At 38.6% G+C, this 20,389-nt stretch overlaps 1 protein-coding gene across 5 annotated transcripts in view; it reads right to left on the bottom strand.

Moving 5' to 3' along the window:
* Positions 1-368: 368 nt before the first annotated feature.
* PLCB4 (phospholipase C beta 4) overlaps positions 369-20,389 on the bottom strand; it is a 91,993-nt gene continuing 71,972 nt past the window's right edge. For 3 of the 5 annotated variants that reach the window (XM_074151046.1, XM_074151047.1, XM_074151048.1), the window contains 6 exons: positions 15,508-15,683; positions 10,725-10,826; positions 8,644-8,701; positions 8,110-8,196; positions 5,942-5,978; positions 369-2,182 (listed from right to left, as the gene is read on the bottom strand). In XM_074151046.1, coding sequence (XP_074007147.1) covers positions 2,094-2,182; positions 5,942-5,978; positions 8,110-8,196; positions 8,644-8,701; positions 10,725-10,826; positions 15,508-15,683 — 549 coding nt within the window. In that variant the 3' untranslated portion in view covers positions 369-2,093. The remainder of the gene's footprint in view (positions 2,183-5,941; positions 5,979-8,109; positions 8,197-8,643; positions 8,702-10,724; positions 10,827-15,507; positions 15,684-20,389) is intronic. The other 2 variants (XM_074151049.1, XM_074151050.1) reach the window with 1 other exon arrangement.

Genomic DNA, 20,389 nt, shown 5'->3' with positions numbered 1-20,389 from the left:
TGTAGGTTAAGTGGCATCAGAATGGGAATTCTGAATAGGCATCACGTTTGTTAAAATCCTGCCTTAAACACCTAAAGACTTCACTGACCTCTATCTCGGTTGCATTCTCAAGGTAGTGCTGCTACACTGTACTGGGGTTGCTGCATCTCAAGGTAGTGCTGCTACACTGTACTCGGGTAGTGCTGCGAGGACCAACACTGCACAATTCTTCTATCACTTAAAAGAAAGAAGAGTCCTTTGAATAAATAAGCTGTGATAGAAATATATTTACACTATGCACATTTTTACAGGAAATACAACTTACTAAAAATTTGTCAGTAATAATACCACCACCCTACAATTCACTACAGTCAAAACTAAAGGTTTTGAATTTTTAAGGTTTTTATTAGAGAAGTTGAAAGTTTCATCTCAGGACTGACAATAACATAATTATCTCTTTTCATTTATCTTGTTTATAGGAATATGTAGAATTTCTTTGTACAAGCATATACAATAAAGTAATTGGTGCTTAGTACATTGAAATCAGGAATCTGATTTGTTCTAAACTACCAGTTTTCCATGCAGTCATCTTTGAATTGGCAGCATGGACAAATTCCAAGCGGAATGCTTACATGCATTGTTTTGCGATATAACTACAGCAAGCGCTGGAAACATGCAAATTAACACATTAGCAAATTGTTTTTATATCTAATGGACATAAAAAGGTTATTCCTGATATGAAATTCTGAAAATCTGCATAAATACTTTTGTGTAAAATTAAATTAGTTATGTACTTTTCTTTTACTACAAGTATCAAGAATGCCCACGTAATTAATATACACACATATATATAGAGACTTCGTTATGCTAAAAGTCTTTGTAATTAATCAAACAATATTCTGTGCCATACATTTATTCAGTATTTACCAGCTAGTAGAATGACTGTGGTCATAGAGTAGGCATTACAGTCTTAATAGCATTTGTATCACATGCAAACATACTCTTAGCATTTCTGCTTACTAATTTTATCACGTGGCAACATGTATGTGATTTTCTACAATGTTGTGATTCTGAAGTGTATAAATACTTTTTACATTTTCACAGTTACAAACTTTTTGCCAAAAGCCATTTAAACAATCCTTAAGTTACAATGAACTGTAGTATCTGGGATCTGCAGCAACAGGATGAAAAATGCAATTTCTATACAAGCAATGTAGGATGTAAACTTTTCTTAAAGTGCCTAATACATAATTCCTTAGAGCACTGATCAGTTTTGGCACAAATGCACTGTATTTCCCTCACGCCAACCACTGCAGTAACTTTTACAGGATATCGGTTTCTTTCAGACATGATAAGAGTTGATATGGCACTTGTGAATGGCATCACTGGACTGCAGAAATAATCCTGTCAAGTTACTGTTACAGTTGATGAATTTGGCCGATGACTTTGTACATATCGTACGTTTGAATATACACAGTTAACTTTCAACTGCCTACTGTCTGCTGCCTGAAAAATACTTTGAAATATAATTTAAAATTGCCCAAACAACTCATTACTATACTGATTATTACGCTGACTTAGCAGACAATCCAGTTCAGTGGGCTTGATGACATCAGGTGCTGAGCATCTGACGAGTTGTTGCTTGTCGGGATCTGGCAGCATGAGGGTTCTACACAACATATCACACGTAAGAACACAAATGGAAAGAAAATAGCACGACTTGATTACAGTTTTGTTGCCATTTGAGATGACGTTAAAAATACCTGTTGTGTTTCAAGGTTCTGATTGTATAATTCTGAGGCAGGCAAGCTGCCTGTTGAGATACAGAAAGGAATACAGGACTGGGTTTAAAAACTGTCTTCATCATCCGATTAGTGGTTTTCTGAACAAAGGAAATTCTTATCATGGAAATCCAACAAAGGAAATTCAGTGCCCAGTGTTAAAAAAGAAATAATGCAAACCTTAAGACTTGATGGTCCATAGCTACACTTTATACATTAAAAACAAAAAAACCAACAGCCCCCCCCCCAACAAAAAAAAAAAGCCCACTTTTAAACCTCAGCAACATTATTTTGAATTTTGCTCTCATTTTAAGGATCCTTTGTTCTCCAAGTTCAATTTGCTTGTTGAGGCTTTAGACCACTGTTGCTGGCCTGCGATCCATCTCTGCTTCCAGCTTCACCATCTGCTGCATCTCCTTTGCCTGCAATCCAAAATAACTGCATGAAGCATTGCATTAGACCTTTTGTTCAAAATGAAACACGTTTTATATGATAGTGTCGGAGTGAAATACAGGCAAAACACAGTGAAATACATGTAATAAAATTATGTTTACACACCCACCCCCCTCCCAGTGCCATGCTGTTTTCAAAATCAGATGTAGTTCTAGTTCTAACGTCTACAAATTCCTGGGAAGTATTTTTGATCCTATTTCAAGAGTCATGGGTTGACTCGCTGAAGACATGTATGGTAAAATGCAGAAGCTTCGATTTTGGGTTGGAAAACCAGGCAGATGCTGATTTGACTGTTTCACCTGACAGGACAGGTCTTTGGGAATGTATGTTTCACTGCTGTTGTGCGAGTACTGCAATGTGTTACTTCCTGAAATGTTTAGAGATCTAGATCTATGATCTAGACTCGTTTCTTTCATAAAGACAATGAATGTCAAAAATCCATCAGTGTAACATCTTCCTTGCAGTAAGCAAGATTTTTACAAGTAACAGTTTTTTAAATAATTATTCTTTTAAAATAATCTCCATCCGTCCTGGAGATCCTTATGATGACAGACATGCTGTTTTTCACCTCAGGATCAGACTACTGCTATATGCTCCACGGGATTACACACACTGAACCCACCTGAAACTGTATCCAAATACACTGTGCAGAACACAGCAATGAATGTATGCCAGATCTCGCTAAAAACTCTGCATGCCTCAGGCTTTGCAAGCAGAGTTAAAGCACTGTACATAAACAGTAACTGGCCTGGGAATCCCCTGCTTAAAGAGCTTTTTTAATTCCCTTCTTCCTCTCCCTCCCTTTTTCTCTCGCAGACACACACACACGCATGCTTACTCCTCCTGTGGCTCAGTTACAGATTAGAAATTGCACTTCGGTTTGAAACTCTGCAGTTTAATGGCACTGGCAGTCACCATCTCTTCATTTTCTCTGAGGGCTCTCAGTCTGGGAAGTTATTTAAATCCATAACCCAAAGGACTCTGAATAGTTGACCCAGAGGGCAACCTAACCCATCTATCTTTACAACCAAGCTCCAGAGGATTAGGACAGGTTTAGGAAGAGGCAAACAAAGGTATTATTTTCTTTGGTGTAACTGCTTTCTGTACACCATGCAGGGAAGAATGGTTAACTGGACTTGATTTACATCAACTACGTTCTTCAAAAAGTAGTAAATGTTGCTTAGAAAGGGAAATTTGCTATATAAGCTCCTACTTAAGGAGTCCCCTATTCCGGATGTGCAAACACATATTCGCATATGTGAAAATGGGCAGATGTAGCTCTAAACTAATGAGATGCACAGCTATTCATTTTGCAAGGTAAATCTGGGTTTGTGCAGATGTGATATATGTGCCTTCTTGAAAAATCTAGCCCTGTACTTTCATAATCATCATCATCTTGGGGAAAAAAGTAATTATGATAATAGCAAAGCAACCGTCATAAATATGATTAAAAATTAATCAATGCTCTCCATTTAAATGAGTTAAAAGCTTGAAAGTAATGAAGAAATAATTTTAACATGAAAATATGGAAACATAATAAATAAATCAATATGTACAACCTCTTCTGAAACGTTGCCTGGATTTTACCTGTGTGTGAAATGAAATTCCAGACAAAAAAAACTCCCCGTGTTTGTTTCCTAGTGACTCACACATTTCACGTTTTAAGCTTGTGACTTAACTACTGGCACATAGTGTCCTATAAATATTCTTCATGCCGACGTACTGAATTATTTTACTGATAACTTGGTTTCAAAGAACACATTAGCATAGACCAGAATGCCCAGTTTTGCTAGTCTGAGGCTGGTTCAGACGCTGCATTCTGACGTGAACACACAGGCACAACACTTGAAGATGAGCCTTCTGGAAAGCAGTGTTGAAGATACAGTGAATTCATGAAGTAAGTGGCAGCTAATGGACTTTGCTTTCAAGATGCTTGCTACCTAGTAAGATATAAGACAGTCTAAGAACTATACATAGTAAAAGAATATTTTTTTTCCCTAGCCTAATGAATGCTTTTTTCCCCTCATTATATGTCTATAAATAAATGTTATTGGAGTGGGTGCTGTCAGACTCAGTGGTGCAAGGTACAAGTATGCTATCAATTCAAGAAAATAATTTGGATCAGGGAATACTATACAACTGGATGTTCAAGCCTAATGTAACTGTTTCCCCTGGTAAGACAAGGGTCAATAGAGACTCCTTGTGAGTAACAGTTATTTAGGAAGCCACAGCAGCACAGCCACATGGTAAATATAATTGCCATACCTTGTGATGTGTTGGATTTTGAAGTGAATTTTAAAGCGCTGGAAGCCTCTCTTCTTTAGACACTAAAAAGCTATTTCTAGCAATCTGTTCTGTATTTTGCTATTCTTAGTGTGGAATTACTTTTTTTTATTACCATATGTGGATACTCTTTGCCTATCAGCATTAGCAGTTAATCATATGTGTGTTAACACTAAAACAGTTTTCTTAGATTGCATTGGGTTTGTGTGGCAAAGTTTTGGTAGCGGAGGGGCTACAGAGGTGGCTTCTGTGAGAAGCTGCTAGAAGCTTCCCCTATGTTGATAGAGCCAATGCCAGGTGGCTCTATGAGGGACCTGCCACCGGCCAAGGCTGAGCACATCCGCGACAGTGGTAGCACCTCTGAGATAACGTATTTAAGAAAGGGGGAAAAACTGCTGTGAAAACAGCAGTCTAGAGGAACGAGATGTGAAAGCAACAACTCTGCAGACACCAAAGCCAGTGAAGAAGGAGAAGGAGGAGGTGCTGCAGGTGCTGGAGCACAGATGCCCCTGCAGCCCATGGAAGACCCCATGCCAGAGCAGGCAGATGCCTGAAGGAGGCTGTGAACCCATGGGAACCCCCTGCTGGAGCAGGCTCCTGGCAGGACCTGTGGCCCCATGGAGAGAGGAGCCCATGCTGGAGCAGGTCTGCTGGCAGGACTGGTGGACCCACACTGGAGCAGTCTGTTCCTGAAGGACTGCGCCCCATGGAAGGGACCCACACTGGAGTTCATGAAGAACTGCACCTGCGGGAAGGACTCACACTGGAGAAGTTCATGGAGGACTGTCTCCCACGGGAGGGACTCCATGTTGGAGCAGGGGAAGAGTGTGAGGAGTCCTCGTGAGTGAAGCTGAGCCCAGCAAGAAGGGAGGGGTGGGGGGAAGGTGTTTTAACATTTGGTTTTATTTCTCATTATCCTCCTCTGATTTGATTGGTAATAAATTAAACTATCTTTTTCCCCAAGTCGAGTCTGTTTTGCCCGTGATGGTAACTGGTGAATGATCTCTCCCTGTCCTTATCTCAATTCACGAGCCTTTTGTTACATTTTCTCTCCCCGGTGCGGCTGAGAAGGGGAAGTGATAGAGCAGCTTTGGTGGGCACCTGGTGTCCAGACAGGGTGAACCCACCACACAGAGATCAACAGACACAGTTTAGAACTCTAAGCGTATCCTTCAGTAACGACAGGTAATGTACAAGTTAATCTCTAAATATTTTCTCTGCACATCACTACTCATATGCATCTGAATTTGGGATGCTAAAGCACAAAATACTGTTAATACTGTGTCAGGCTCTAATATCTGTGCGCAAACAAGATTAACATTGTGTTCACTATGTCAATGGTACTTCTAATGGTTGCATTTACACGGAGGGCTCCAATGATAATGACTTAATTTAGAAGGAAAGCACACTGAAATAATAGTTTGCTTATTATACGTCCATCCTACCTTGTGTTTGAGACACTGCATGACAGGATTTCAAAAGCTGTTTGTACAAAAATAATAATGTCAAAATTGAGTAATACAACAAGAAGCAAATTAAATGAATGAAAACTGAAGTGAGATTGAAAAATTAATGCAAGAAAAACATACATAAAACAAAACAAATTTAAATTCATAACAGTTTGTATTGAAGGCTGTTTCCACCCATAATTCTACTTTTCTACATTGTGTATTTGTATGAAAAATTTCTTCCCTTGATCAGGACAAAAAATAAGTCACACTTCAAAATTCTCATTAAACAAATACCACCTTTATCTTGACCCAACTAGCTTTTGTACATCAACGTGTATAACAACAAAACCAGACCCAGCTGGGGGTTTGCTGTGGTGCACTTTTGGGGCTAAAAGGAAGTGGTTGAAACAGCAGGTATGAAAATATATTCTCTGATGGATCAAATTAGGGTGAGTTAAAAAGCTGTTAAGGACTACCCCTGTGATGGAGGCCACCACTTGCCCACACAACAGTAATAGCCAGCATGTGAATGATTTTACTCCACTTAATCATTGCTGATTTAAGCTGGCTTCATCTCTGCACTGAAATGGAGTATGAGCAAGCTTATGTAGGCTGTTACCATCTCTCAGCAGTGGAAGCTGTAACCCTAGGTGAGGGAAGTATCTAATTGCTGAAAGAGGTGACTCCTTTAATGACCCACACTTATTTCCCAGCAACCTCCCTCCCTTATACATAACGTGATTATCACATTGTAGTTAAAAGCACAACTATAATAATTCCCTCTTGTCCTTATGTTTTTAAAAATTGCATCCAAAGCTCTGTGAAGCCAGTGGAAAGAAACCACTGAAAACATCTATCTCTGGATCAATCCCACCATTTTTTGTCAACTATCACAGTTCTCTCATGCTCTCTACAGTGATGCTGCAGATCCACTGTAGTCCAATGGCCTTCCCCAGCTGCCTGCCTCCCCTGCCTTTTGATTATGTGCAGATATTGCTCAGGAGCAGACTGACAGACAGATCCATTCACGCTAGATGTTAGAGATGGGACCTACAGAAACCCTGTGTGGGAACAGACAAGAAATTTTGGTTGTTGTCCAGAAGGGAGGTGGAGCAATCAGAAGACAGAGTCATGGTGGCTGGGGTTCAATGGTAGCAGCTGTCTATGATCCTACATGCTGTCAACCCCTCCTAGAAGTTAACTATGCTGTAGCCTTTGGGGCTGTAAGACTCTCTCCTCACAATGGAAATACTTGATTTGCATGTACTCTTCTCTTCCCCTCCACTCTGCAAAACGGCTTTAATTCAGACTATAATGTCTGCCAGATAGTTCCAGTTCTGCACATTTTGTAACAAAGTAGTACATAACTCCTCAAAGTAATGGGTATTAAATACACCCCTTCTCTCTCACCTCACTGAATTGCTGGGTATATTCCCCTTGCAGTTTACATTTGTGAAGTGCGGTACTGCAAGTCCATGCAATTACTACAACTCTGCTGGCTCAACCAGGGGAACTGCTCAGAATATAGCATTGCTTCTACCAGAAATAAGATTAGAATTTTCCTTTCCTTGCCAAGTGGTTTTTCAATTAAAAAAAAAAAAAAAAAAGAGCTTATAAACTAGCAGAAAATAATAAGGTATTTTAATTAGGAAAGAGTGTACTAGTACAGATAAGACTCCCCATGCTACTATACATCTCTAGAATTCAGTCCAAACTAACTGTCTCTTAGAATTCAGAGATGCTCTGTGCACGTTTCATCTCTATTTTCCAGTCAGCACTAGAAATGTAAGTTTCCAAAATGAAGGAAACAGATTTGCTTGAGGTACTTTTGGGGAGTAATTAAAATGGATATGCTGGGCCTTTTATGACTGTCATATCTAGCTAATGAGTATCAACATGGCTGAACAGCTGAAAAGACGGAAAGACAGACCCTGGCTAAGCAGTCTAGCTTTCACATGATAATCTGAAACAAATCTGGTTCTCTATCATTATTTAAGTCACTTCACCTCTTCGTTTTAACTCCACAAGTAGGTGAGTGACCACGAACAAGGCAACTTTCCCAAGTTCAGTAATGACTTACATTTAGAAGCATTCTACTCAGCCTGATTCTGGTTACTGTTTTCACTAGCTTGCTTTTCTTTTAAACCTTTAAAATAAGATACCTGCTCATTCTGCTTCTCCAAGACTTCTAAATGCTCAAGTTGAACTTTTTTCAACTGATCCATTTCTTTTGACTGCTTCATTGCCAGCTGCAAGCAAGAGAAAATAATGGGGGGGGGGGGGGGGGGGAACGTAACACATTATTAACAAGCAAAATAAAAACTTCCTTGAAACATATATATATATATATATATATATATACACTATGTTGTCCCACTTGGATGGCACAAAACATCACAGGAGGCCTATTGTATCACCCAATCTTAAGAAGAGCTATTAATATAATATTTATATTATACATATTACATATAAAATACATATTGCATAAAAGTAGCAAATACAAAACAATGAATAGTAATTTTGTTAATTTAAAATAGCATCCTCTCATATAGATGCTGCATCTTTTACACTACAAGTATGTGGAACAAAGCAAGGACAAACATCTGTTTGTCTACTAGAGCTGGATTCTCAACACAGAGGAATGAAAATGAATATCCAGAAATAGTGCCCAGTGACTTTGTCAAGGTTATAGTTACCCTTTTTCTCTCTTCCAGGAACTTTTTTGTGTTGCTGCTGTTCAGTTCTCTGACTCGCCTGAAAAAATGCAAATGTTGTCCATGAAGACTCATTGGAAAAAAAGAAACCCAAGAGCCACAACCGAGGGAATCACAAACTTATAAGATATATTTTGGTTTCTGATTATCTTTACCATATGGGACTAATGGAAAACTGTACACTTCTCTGCCTATGCATCCGTACACTTAAAGGTTTCCAAGTACATTGACAGTATGATTGAACACTTGGAAAAAAAAGGTCAAGACCATTGTGAATCAAGTTTGCTTTTTTCCCCTCAATCAAGAGTGGTGGACAGAACTTAAAAAAAAAAAAAGTTTAATTCATTTGTGTGTTCCTCACTGCACTCTGCTCTCAATTTGTTTTGGTATATAAAACGTGCTACATCTTTCAACAGTGGTAATAGAAAAATCATCTAATGATCACAAGTAAAGTTACAGCTTACCAGTGCTGTAAGGTTCTTAAAGCTGTTATTTAAGCAAACAGATAAGTATACAAATAACATTTACATAAAGTACCTAACTGCAAAGTGTTTCTTCCTAAGATTTCCATCATGAAATATACCAAAAATAGTTCAAAGAGCTGAATCAGACTAATCGCAGAGCCTGAAAACCAGAACTGAATTCAGACTGCTTTCAAATCTGGGAACAGATTTATCTCAGAGTCTTTAGTGGAGGTCTTGTATTAACTAAGCATCCAGTTACCAAGGGCTCCAACGACTCATCTTCCTGATGAACTTGGAGTCTGTAATACTCAAGGGACTTAGTTCAGTGGGAACAAGTTCAAGCCTCTTGACCAAAACAGCGCAGTGCCAAGGAGGGAATATAAAAGAGGAAAGAATGAGCCAGATGGCAAGACAAAAGTGAAGGGGAAACCCTGAAGGCTTATGAGACATCATCGTGTAGACTCTGCTTTTATCTATTTATTTGGAAACTTTTAGGATAAACAGAAGAAACTTAAAATAGCTGTAATGCAGATTAATCCTCCAAAAGGTCTCAGTAGCTGGTACTGGCAAGTGTCTGTCTAGTCTCTCTAGTCAATTAAGGCTTTCATCCCCAAACGTGCTGTGAGTAACCCACTTTTGCAAGTGCAGCAGTGCCCTTGGTTTGCTAAGCCTGGATGCTGGCCAGGTTGCCAGTGCCAGCACATAACAAGGGAGAGAGCTGCAGTTCAGTTCAGGAGTGGAGAAGCAACATGTGTGCTGCTGTGGAGTACTCCTCCTGCTTCTTCACTCCTATCTTCCATCACCCTCTCTGCTGATTATCATCACTTTTGGCACTCCTTCCTTCACGTTTCACCTCTCCTCCATGTTATCAGTAGATGAAGGAGAAAGCCTTTCACTGGCACCAGCTTCTTGTGTTTTTAGTGATGCTGCCTCTCCAGTTGTTCTAACTCTAGCTAGAATCAAACCTCAGGCTCCCTTTTCAGTATAGCCCTAATTTAATTTAAAAAGCAACAGCAAAAAGGTTTAACGCACTTTAAGGGTTAGCCCCAGCTGGCAATAAAGAACCATGAAGTTGTTCACTTACTCCCCCGCCAGTGGAGGGATGGGTGGACAATTGGAACAAAAAAGGCAAAACTCATGGGTTGAGATAAAAGCAGTTTAACAGAACAGCAAAGGGGAAAACAACAATAATACTGATAAAGGAATATACAAAACATGATTAGGAACCTGGAAAAGCCCCAGCCTGCTCCTGAGCAGTGATTCCTGCCCCCGCGCCAGCTCCCCAAGGTATATGAAGAGCATATATGATGTCACATGGTACCGAATATCCCTTTGGCTAGTTTGGGTAAGCGTCCCATCCCAGCTCCTTGTGAAAATAAACCCTATCCCTGCTGGAACCAGGCAATCACATTTATTAAAAGGATAAATATGAGAAAAGCAGTATTTTTCCTAAACTGGTCATCTAAAATATATTCAGCAGAATCATTAGACATTGTTTCCATACATAAAAGCATGGTTTTAATAAAATTAATCCATGAGTTCACCTGTCAGCCTTTGACAGCATTCTTTCCTTCTCAAGAAGGGGGATCTAATACTTACCTCTCTCTCTCTGCTTTATTTTTGATAGATTTGTCTTGGCTTATGGCTTTGCTGTTCTCCATAGATATTTTAGCCTGGTTGGCACGCATTTCCTTGCTTTCCCTAGGCAAAACCAAAGAAAGTCATTAATGCCTAAGACACAATTGCTGAAGTTGGTTTCTTGATACTACTCTACACTGTGGTTAATTTTGTCCTTGATGCACTAAGAAAGAGGAAAGAACAAACCACATGAAAATTGCCTTCTTTTGGGTAGACTTTATACGACTTGAATAAGCATTCAGAAATCCCCATTTGTTCCAGAGAATATAATCTGAAAGATCAGTTTAAAGTACTTTTACACTTTGAATGTTATAAAAAGGTATAAAATACTCTTTTCTTCCTAGTATATAAGAGTTATTCGACTATGAGTTACTATCAGCCATTTAGGAAATGCAATTTGTCTTTTAAAACTGCATAAAAAATTTACAAATCCTGCACTCGGCACATGACTGCAATATGAATAGTAGTAATATTTGGTAGCTGTGGTATGAACTGACAGACTTCCTTTCAAGGCTTCTAATTTAGGCCTGAAGAGAGCCCTGTGGTTTAGACCGTGGTCAGACTTATGCTTGGTTTCTTCTTCTGGCCCTGTGAACCTTGTAGCATTTTGTGTGAAACAAGGTAGCTTTAACAGGAGGATTATTCCAGGGATAATGTCCAAGTGGTGTGGTTTGACTCGGCAGGTGGAAAACCTCTTCAGTGTTTCAGCCAATATAGTAGAAAACCGGAAAATAAGTAAATAAATATTTTGTTGTTTTAAAAATAAAAAGAGGTTGTGATTCTTTGTTGGGAGTAACAGCACAGAAGCTGACTTTCAGAAATGGCTTATGAATTTTGAGTAAGGAGAAGGCTTTTCGTCACTCTGGGCAAGCCAGCTGAGCTCCAAAAAGGCCATCCCTGAAGGCTGCCTCCTGCTTACTGTCTGCTTAGCATTCCAGCACTTGCAGCTCCTGATATTAAGTGCTTATTTAAACTGGAATTATATATGGAAATTAGGCAGTGAGTAACGGATTGCAAAGTCCCCAGTAGTGCATAAACATCTAAAAGTTACCCATCGCAAGCCAAGGCAGTACCTTAGTCTCTTTTTCTGGACACGATCCTAAGTGGAGTGCTAAACAATTATTGTACTTATTAACCCAAATTTCTAAGTATTTTGTACACACAGAAGAGGAGGCGTGTGGCACATAACAGAGTGCTTATTTTAATGAAACGTCACTGAATCTTTTTTAGCTGTCTTTCATCATTATTCATTAAATACCACAAGGCAACTTCGTTCCAAGACTTACATTTTCCTCAGTTTAAAATTTTTATTCGAGAAATGAAGCACCTTTTTTTCCTCCAAGAGTTCAGAGGGTGAAACATTTCCTGAATGCAGATTTAAAAGCAGTGGTATCCCAGCAAAAATTAGATCAGGTTCTAGAAAATGTGTTGAAATGTGTTGTGTCACATTTCATTCCAACAGTCCTTTCTCCAAATAAAAGCTTTTATTTTCTACACTGAATCTGAAATAATTTTCCAGCACACTATCTTAAGAGCAGTATTGAAATAATTTATTTTTATTACTTGTGGCAGTAATACTTGTGAAATCCTATGATGTCATATCAAGGATATGAAAAAAGTTAAGTGTAGGTGTTCGAACTGATTTAGCCTATTTGCATCAGGTATGATTTTAGAGCGAAAGAAGTTAAGAGGATTAGAGGACTACTGTGCATCACTGATGATTTCAAAATGAGGCTTTGGGCATGGATATGGCTGAAAGAGCCAACACATCTATATGCAACTGTTTCTCTATTGTGCAAACTATAATCTAGCTCTGAGTTGCACTGCTGTTGGGTCTTTCTCTGCGTGTTGGGTTTTCACTGCTTGCAAGAAATAAAAAGTATTATTAACAGAAAAAATGAAAAATCCTATCTTGCTTTTAAAAAAATCACAAAGAAGCACTTGTAGGGACCACTCCTTGTTTCTAAAATAGCACTTCTCAAAGACAGGGCCAAAGTTCTAGCATGACTACGCTTCTCAACTGCCTGGCGTGGGGTTTTACATCGAGTCTCAAGTTCAGCCCATGCTGGTCTGGCTGCCAGCGCTATGCCACTAGGGGAGAACTCCCTCCCGCTCACAAGTGATGCCCGTAGACAGAGTTAACTGGAAGAAATAGGTACAGCAGGATGGTAAAGGAAAGAAAAAAAAGGATTCTGAAAATGTGGCCCATGAACTGCAAGATTTAACTGCTGATTTCCTACCGTGTCATACTGACTGCACCTCTGAAATTTATACAAACGTGTTTTAAAGGGATACTTACCTTTAAGCAAGTAAATCTACCCTTGGAATTTATACATATATTTAGATGGCATTAAAGTGCATTAACATGTTATTTCATGTCACCAGTATTGTTTGAATGACTAGAAACCTCTTCTTCTATTGAAAAAAAACCCCATACACATTATTTTTCTTTCTGACTCATGTTATTTTATCTGGAGCACACAGTGCTTGTGACTAACAGCTTCACATCCCCAGTTTCTGTAATGCTGCAAGCTCACTACATCCCAGTCAGTCAAGCTAACCCAGTCTAGGGTGGCAGGGGGCACAGCACCCCTGGAGTTCAATAAGCTTCAGATTTTTAGTAGTATCTGCTGCCTTCTGCTTTGTTTTTAAATGAGCTCAAAGTACAAACTGCAATTGCTTTTTGTACAGCACATGGAGGAAAAGTATTTACCCTACAGCAGAAAACTACATCGCTTTAGATTACTGATCTTTCCTACTACCCCTGTGTCCTCTGTTCTAATAGCGAACTCATTACCGCAGCTCACAGAGAGCAAAGCAGCAAGAACAGCATGCTGAGAGCCTGGTCCACCTCCCACGCTGCTTTCAGATAGACCCTTTTTTTTCCTATGGTTACCCAAGATCTCTCTTGGCTATTACATACACCTATACAGATAAATGCATACGTATTCCTACACACAATGTATTCTATAAAAACGTTTACAAATCATTAAGTGTAAAGTCTCTTTGTGGCATTGTTATTCACATTTCAATATTTCACATTCCAAATTCTTCTGAAATATTCATAGATACACAGTCTTAAATTTGTTTTAAACTGTAAAGTCCCCAGTCTGCACATTTAGGAGTTACACACAAATTCCCAAATAAGCAGACACACACTAATTGCAATTAATAAAGCAGAAAGAAATTTAAAGGTTGTTACTCCTAGCACAGCTGAGAAGTAGTTCTTAGTATTTGTCAGGATGTAGATTTTGAGGTCTGGTTCTTAGTAAAACAATACACGGACTGAACACAAATGATTTCTAATAAGGAACAAGATCCATTAATAAAAGTGTAAGAACCATTTACAAGAAAGGATCTAGGGCTGTTTAAACAGTGTAGAGACACAGAAACTCCAAAGCGAAAGAGAAAATCTATGAGAAAAAAGTGTAGAAAAAATCCAAACCAAACCTTGTCCTAGTGTAGATATAATAGTTTCCTGTAACAACAGCCTTTAGCAAAGTTACGAGAATAACAAAACATGTACAGAACAGAAAACAAAAACTTACTTTCAAAAAGATGAGGGGAAAAAAGTCTTATTCCACAAACAGGCTATACATTAGTAAATTATCTTCTAAGCACTGTGATGAATTTCAAATAGGATAGAAAACAGGACTCTTAAAAACAAAGTGATGGGATTTCTCTGGGCTGTTGGTGCAGTACCAAGGACTGCACCTTCCTCTGGCCAGTATCTTTTGAATGATGCATTTGTATTATAATTTAACAATTTTTGGACTTCATTTTCGAATGGTTATTTTTTGCAGGACAGCTTGAATACATGGGTTAACACAGAGATTAACATAAAGATGAGCTCACAGCGTTTTGCTGGGACAATTCTCTGTTGGATGGAAAGCTGGGAGGACCCAGCATGCATTCTCTCTGATGCAAAAATAAGCTGTTTTTTCACTCAGGAATTTAAAAAAATAATTTCAATTCCTTCTTCAAATGTGATTTATTTATTACGTTTTCCCCATGCTATTTATGTAAAAGATGCTGAAGACAATGACATATGAATATATATGTATGTATGTATACACACATTTTGCATTCATATGCTTTTAGGCTGCTTTGCATAATAGATCACAGCATAAAAAATATTCCTCTACTTACTGCCATGTTTAAGACTGTGGATATGATGTGTATTTAATATTATTTAATTTCAAATGGGCAGAATGGTTAATTACAAAACCAACACGACAGCAGTGTCATGCAGTATCTTCTGTATTCCCAGTGATGACAACAGGATATTGTAGGAAGATAATACATCAGTCTAATGTAGCTTATCCTGCTACCCGTTGTTTTTATGATCTTACTTTTCATGGATCTCTCTTATAATTGCCAATGCTATAAACACACGCATCCAAAATCACTAGCAACTCCAAAGAGTATTTCCGTATTTGGTAGTTCTCAGTTTTCAGCTGCTGAATTGAAGTTTCTGGGTAAAGTCTAAGCATCCACAGTTGATGCAAACTACCACCGCTTCATCACATCTCCTGCCTTTAATGAAGTTCAGATAATCTAAATCAGTTAAGAAGCTCGTTCCTGCATCTATCTAGACCTTGTGTGATCACTTCTTTTACTTCTACCATGCACACAGCCCAGTATCTTTGACAGCATCACAGGAGTTTTCAACGCAAGAAACTAAAACATTACCCAAAGCAGACATAAACCAACCTTTACGTTTAGGTAGCACTGCCCTGCTCACCTGTCATGTGAAAACTTTAGCTGCTGTGTTTGTTGTTCATGAGCATTAATCAGCAGTTTCCTCAGTAGTTCACACTGTTGGTTCAAGTGTAAATCACGGATTTCTTGCTCTTCAGCACTGTGCGTATTGATCATCTCGGACCACTCTTTCGTGTGCTGTGCCACAATCTCTTTGACCTGTAAAGAAATAACAGCAGCTTTGCTAGAGGTTTTCAGCTAGGCTAGGAGATCAACTAATACTGCTGATGAAGATGTAGTAAAGACAATTATAAACAATGCAGCTAAATTGTGAAAAATGAAGTTACACAAATGAAGTTGCTTCACAGAGTAAGCCACTGAGGACATTACAGTGTATTACAAAAACAGATGTAAAACAACCCCTACTATTAGGACTCTATTATCTAAAGTGCCTTGAATAAATTGGCTGTGTTTATGCTCTTGACGTACTACTGTTATTTTAAAACCTTCTCTAAGACTGAGTTCATAATAAAACAGTTTCACATTTTCGGTTGCCAAGAAAAAAATATTTAAAGTACCGAAATTAACAATGGAAAAAACATAGCGAGCGGGATTTCTCTGAGAGCTTAAATACACTCTTTGATTTTGTGGAGACAGTTTTACAAACATAGTCAGTTTACAGAGAAATCCTGTATTTAATACAACCTGAATCTGAAGATGGGCTACATATCTTAGTTTTATATTCATTAAGTCTGCAGGGAATCTGACAAGTATTATTCTTCTGCTTATCTCCCAAGACTCACAAGAATAATGAGATTAAAGTTTTGGAAAGTTCCCAAGAGACAGTATCAAGGAGTCTAAATCACCAGAGTTGTTATTATAAGAATATATTGCACTCAATGATTTAGAAAAGAAGCTAATAGAAAGATATATTTTATTATCCTTTAATAATTATCTTTGGGTATTTTGCCAAGCTATCCTACTTTTCCATAAATGGTATACAAAATATGCCTCACAATAAAACTATTTTCAGGTAGTCATTTCAACTGCTACTATGGTAACTAATAGTATCAGGGTCATCTTCTGTGGAAGCTAAACCTTATTCTTCAAATCAAAAATTGCTACCATGTTGCTCAGAAAGTGAGAGACCAATGCCAGTATTTTAGGTGCGGGCCCACATAATGTAGAGCAAACTCTTCTGCACACACCAGTGATGGGGAAAGAAGAGGGCACCTTCACAGCCCCAGTCTCCATTCTGCCCTGCAGAGGCTCCTCTGAAAGCCCTACTACACAAAGCTGGACTCCCAATGGAAAAAAAAACCAAAACACCCCTGAGTAATTTTTTAACAGACCAGGTTGACTACCGCTACCTAGAAAGCCAGACTTGCATTTAACTATAGTTAAACCATGGTCCCATATCGAAATAGACGGGATTGGAGACAGAAGCAACTGATAGAGAGCTACCTGGAGTTTTCTGCGGCTGTCAAAAAAAACCAAAAGTATTTTGAGGCAGGAGATTGGTATGACTGATACAGCCCTAATTCATCAGGGTGTTTAAGAGTAAGTGTACCTCCAGCAAAATGAGACATGTTTATTTCTGTGCATGGCTAAGTATACTACTAAGCCAGAGCCTATTAACTATGAAGTGATAAATACACTGACGGATGCGGAGCAGTTAGTGGGAGTAGTATCTTTAATAAGGTGTTCATAAGGCAGTACTGCTTTCAGAGCCAGAAAAACACAAGGATTCAGTTTTAAAATGGGTCAAAGTAAATGCTTGTAAATGCTGGTAAGGAAAAGACACTTTTCAGATGGAGTTTTAGAAATGTTGAGGGGCGTACACTCCAGCTCACCTCTGGCACCCACCTAAGGCACTTAAGTTAGGACTACGTTTAGTTCAAGCTCCTTGTATTGCCGGTGTGAAGAGGTGAGCTGTTTCCAAGCAGGATTTATCACCTTAAACCTAAACACTGTCTGGAGATGCATCTTCTACCTACAGTGTCACAAGCAACTAGACACTTCAGTTATGTTGCATGAATCTCCTCTCAGTAGTGACCTCACTTGGTTTATCAATCCCCAGGAAGAATCAGAGTAGACTTCATGTGAGTTAAAACCCAGTCATGCTGAAGTTCTTGGGAAAACTGATCCCATATTTATTTATTTATTTGCAATGCAGTTTCCAGATGGAGTCAGCTCCATCCATAATTTGGAGCAAAAAAGTACAGGTAGATCCAAAGTCCTGAGTAACTGCGTGTAATTGGAGCCTCAGCAGAAGACATACTCAGAAAACTTCTATGGTCACAATGTCAGAAAGTATTCATATTTAAAAATAGACAAGTGCTATTATGTGACCCAGGAAGCAGGCAGAGCCAGCAGCAAATCACACCTGTGTACCACACATCTTGGCACAGGAGCCTTACACAGATTTGTGGTTCAAATTGCCTTCCTGCAGAGAATGCTGACTGGGCTCTGCCCCCTTTTAAACATCAACAGAACCCTAGTGGGAACCGTGACAGAGCTGGACAAGTATTCTCTTCTACCACTTGCTGCTCTGTGACTCTTCCATATAGTCTGCCACTTAGGACTGGGTTTCAGACTAATTTAAAGTATTAGAAAGTGCAGGGGATATTACTGTATAAGATCTGATTTTTGCTTTTATTTAAAGCCTTCTTATACTGTAGAGAAAATCCAAAATAATCTTTGCATAAAAAAAAAGAATCGTGACTTAATAAAACAGTGGAACAAATAAGTGTATAAATATTGGAAGCCATGGTGCAAGCAAATATTTTGTGACTTAACTGCAAAGAGCATTTACAAAGCCCAAACAAATGCAGAGAAACAAAGACTCAAGGGGCCATTGCAAATGAATAACGTGATCACTGCTTTTAAGTTTTTAGTGTTGTACACTACAGAGGAACGCAAAGGCAGGAATCCTGTATCTCAGGTCCACTGACACTAAAGAATCATAGAGTATCTTGAGTTGAAAGGGACCCATAAGGATCATTGATTCCAGCTCCCAAAGAAGAAAGCCACAAAGAGACTTAAGCAGGACAGGATGTAATCTGAGAAGATAGGAAGCAAGAATCATCAAAAATCTGCCTGGACAGATGTGCTAGTAATTTCAAAATCAGCATGCAGTCTGAGAAGCAGGTACAGCTCCTCATAAAACAAGTTTTTCTCTAGGGGTGGGAGAGAAAGAGAAGACTTCTTTTTTTAAATATCCTACAAGCTAGAAGTCTCATTTCAGGTAGAGCAAGATATAACCTGATGAGAAGGATGTAAGGGATTTGCCAGACACCAGTTACAGGACTTGAAATACACTATTTGACTCTGATTCAAATGACCTTGGAACTCAAGACCATTAAATCATCTGAAATCCAATTTTGCTGCAGATCTGTGATACACTTCAAAGGTCAAATGCAGTAAATTCAATGTACATCCCTGCTTTACACCAATTTATTACCATCTTTGCACTGGTTTGTGCTCATATCCTACTTTCCCCTATTAAGGTAGTGTTGTTTATCCAAAAGGATAAGAAAAAATACCATTAGCTAACTTCTCTCTTTCCAGTTCTACAGACTGTGTTTGCAATCCTGTCCTTTCATCTGTTCCTACACTGGGCCTAAGAGACTAATTAAAATCTTGATAAGGAACTTTCTTTCGCACAGCATATATGCAAGATGTTTGTTTAGTCACTAAGTTCAAGCAGGCAGAATCTTTGAAGTAATCTTTCCTTTTTTTCTTTTCATCCTCTGCCTGCTTGGTATTGGGACCTACTTTTCTAATGCAGGGCAGTCATTTGCATCTGCTAGGTTAATTTTGTGTGAAGTACACATTGGGACATTCAGATCTAATTTAAATATTTTATGTCAAACTTGGGCTGGATGTTTCCTCATGACAGGAAGACTTTTGTAAATGAAAGGTCCCTTTGGTGCTAGAAGTACATGCACATTGTGACACACAGCAGAACTGGAGGACATAAGCTGTAATTAAAGCTGAATTATGGTACAACCTGATATAAAAAGTAGTGGGCCAAATGCTGTGAAATCTTGAACAGCTGTTAATTAATCAAACTCCCACTATATCAGGGTAATGCATTCAGCATCTCAGAATTTAATCTAATTTAATTGCACCTACCTTCATTTAGGAGAAAAGTAAATTTCCCTACGGTCTTGAGCACTGTTTTCCAACCTGTTGCTTGCAAACCTTTGAATCCAGGAACAATTCAAGGGCCCATACACAACAATTGAAACAAAAGAAGTTTGTGAGAATACTAAAATCTGGACATTTTGATGGAACCACAGTGAGGAAGGTATCGAAAAATCACTGACCTAGAGAAAACCACAGAGGTAGATGACTTGCAGAGGAGTTCTTCAGGAATTATCCAACACATAGAGGCTTGGCATTTCAAAGAAGCTTACATTTAAGTCTCCTTTGAAAATGTCATCCTAAAACCTGACATGGGAGCGGACGAAAAATCAATCTTTTTTCCAGGTATGGATTAAATTGAAGGCAACCAGTTTGAAAGCAGGATTTTAAAAGGAAGAGAGCTCAGAAATTGCATACATTTGTGGAAAGAGAAAACATGAGTCACGTTTATTGGAAGATTAATGAATACTTGGATGTCCCTTGTGTACAAATCACACTTCTTAACTCCAGACTGTGAATGACACAGGTGAGAAACAGAGATCACAGCAAAGAATTTTCTACACAATATAACTTCAAATGAGTTTTGGAGCGTATGTCTGGATGATAGGGAGCTAGTGCTCCTCGGAGAGTTTATTTCAGTAAGAAATGAATGAATTATTATTTATTTTTTTTTATGTTGTCAACAAATTTGCTTTTAAGGAAACCATTCTGGGTTTTTCATAGGAGAAGTAGATAGGTAGATAAGACAGTAGTACACTACGTTTTATTCCTGGGGC

Source organism: Numenius arquata, chromosome 7, assembly GCF_964106895.1.
Source record: "Numenius arquata chromosome 7, bNumArq3.hap1.1, whole genome shotgun sequence".
In the NCBI taxonomy this organism is placed as follows: domain Eukaryota; kingdom Metazoa; phylum Chordata; class Aves; order Charadriiformes; family Scolopacidae; genus Numenius; species Numenius arquata.
This window is presented reverse-complemented; position numbering and strand designations above follow the sequence as displayed.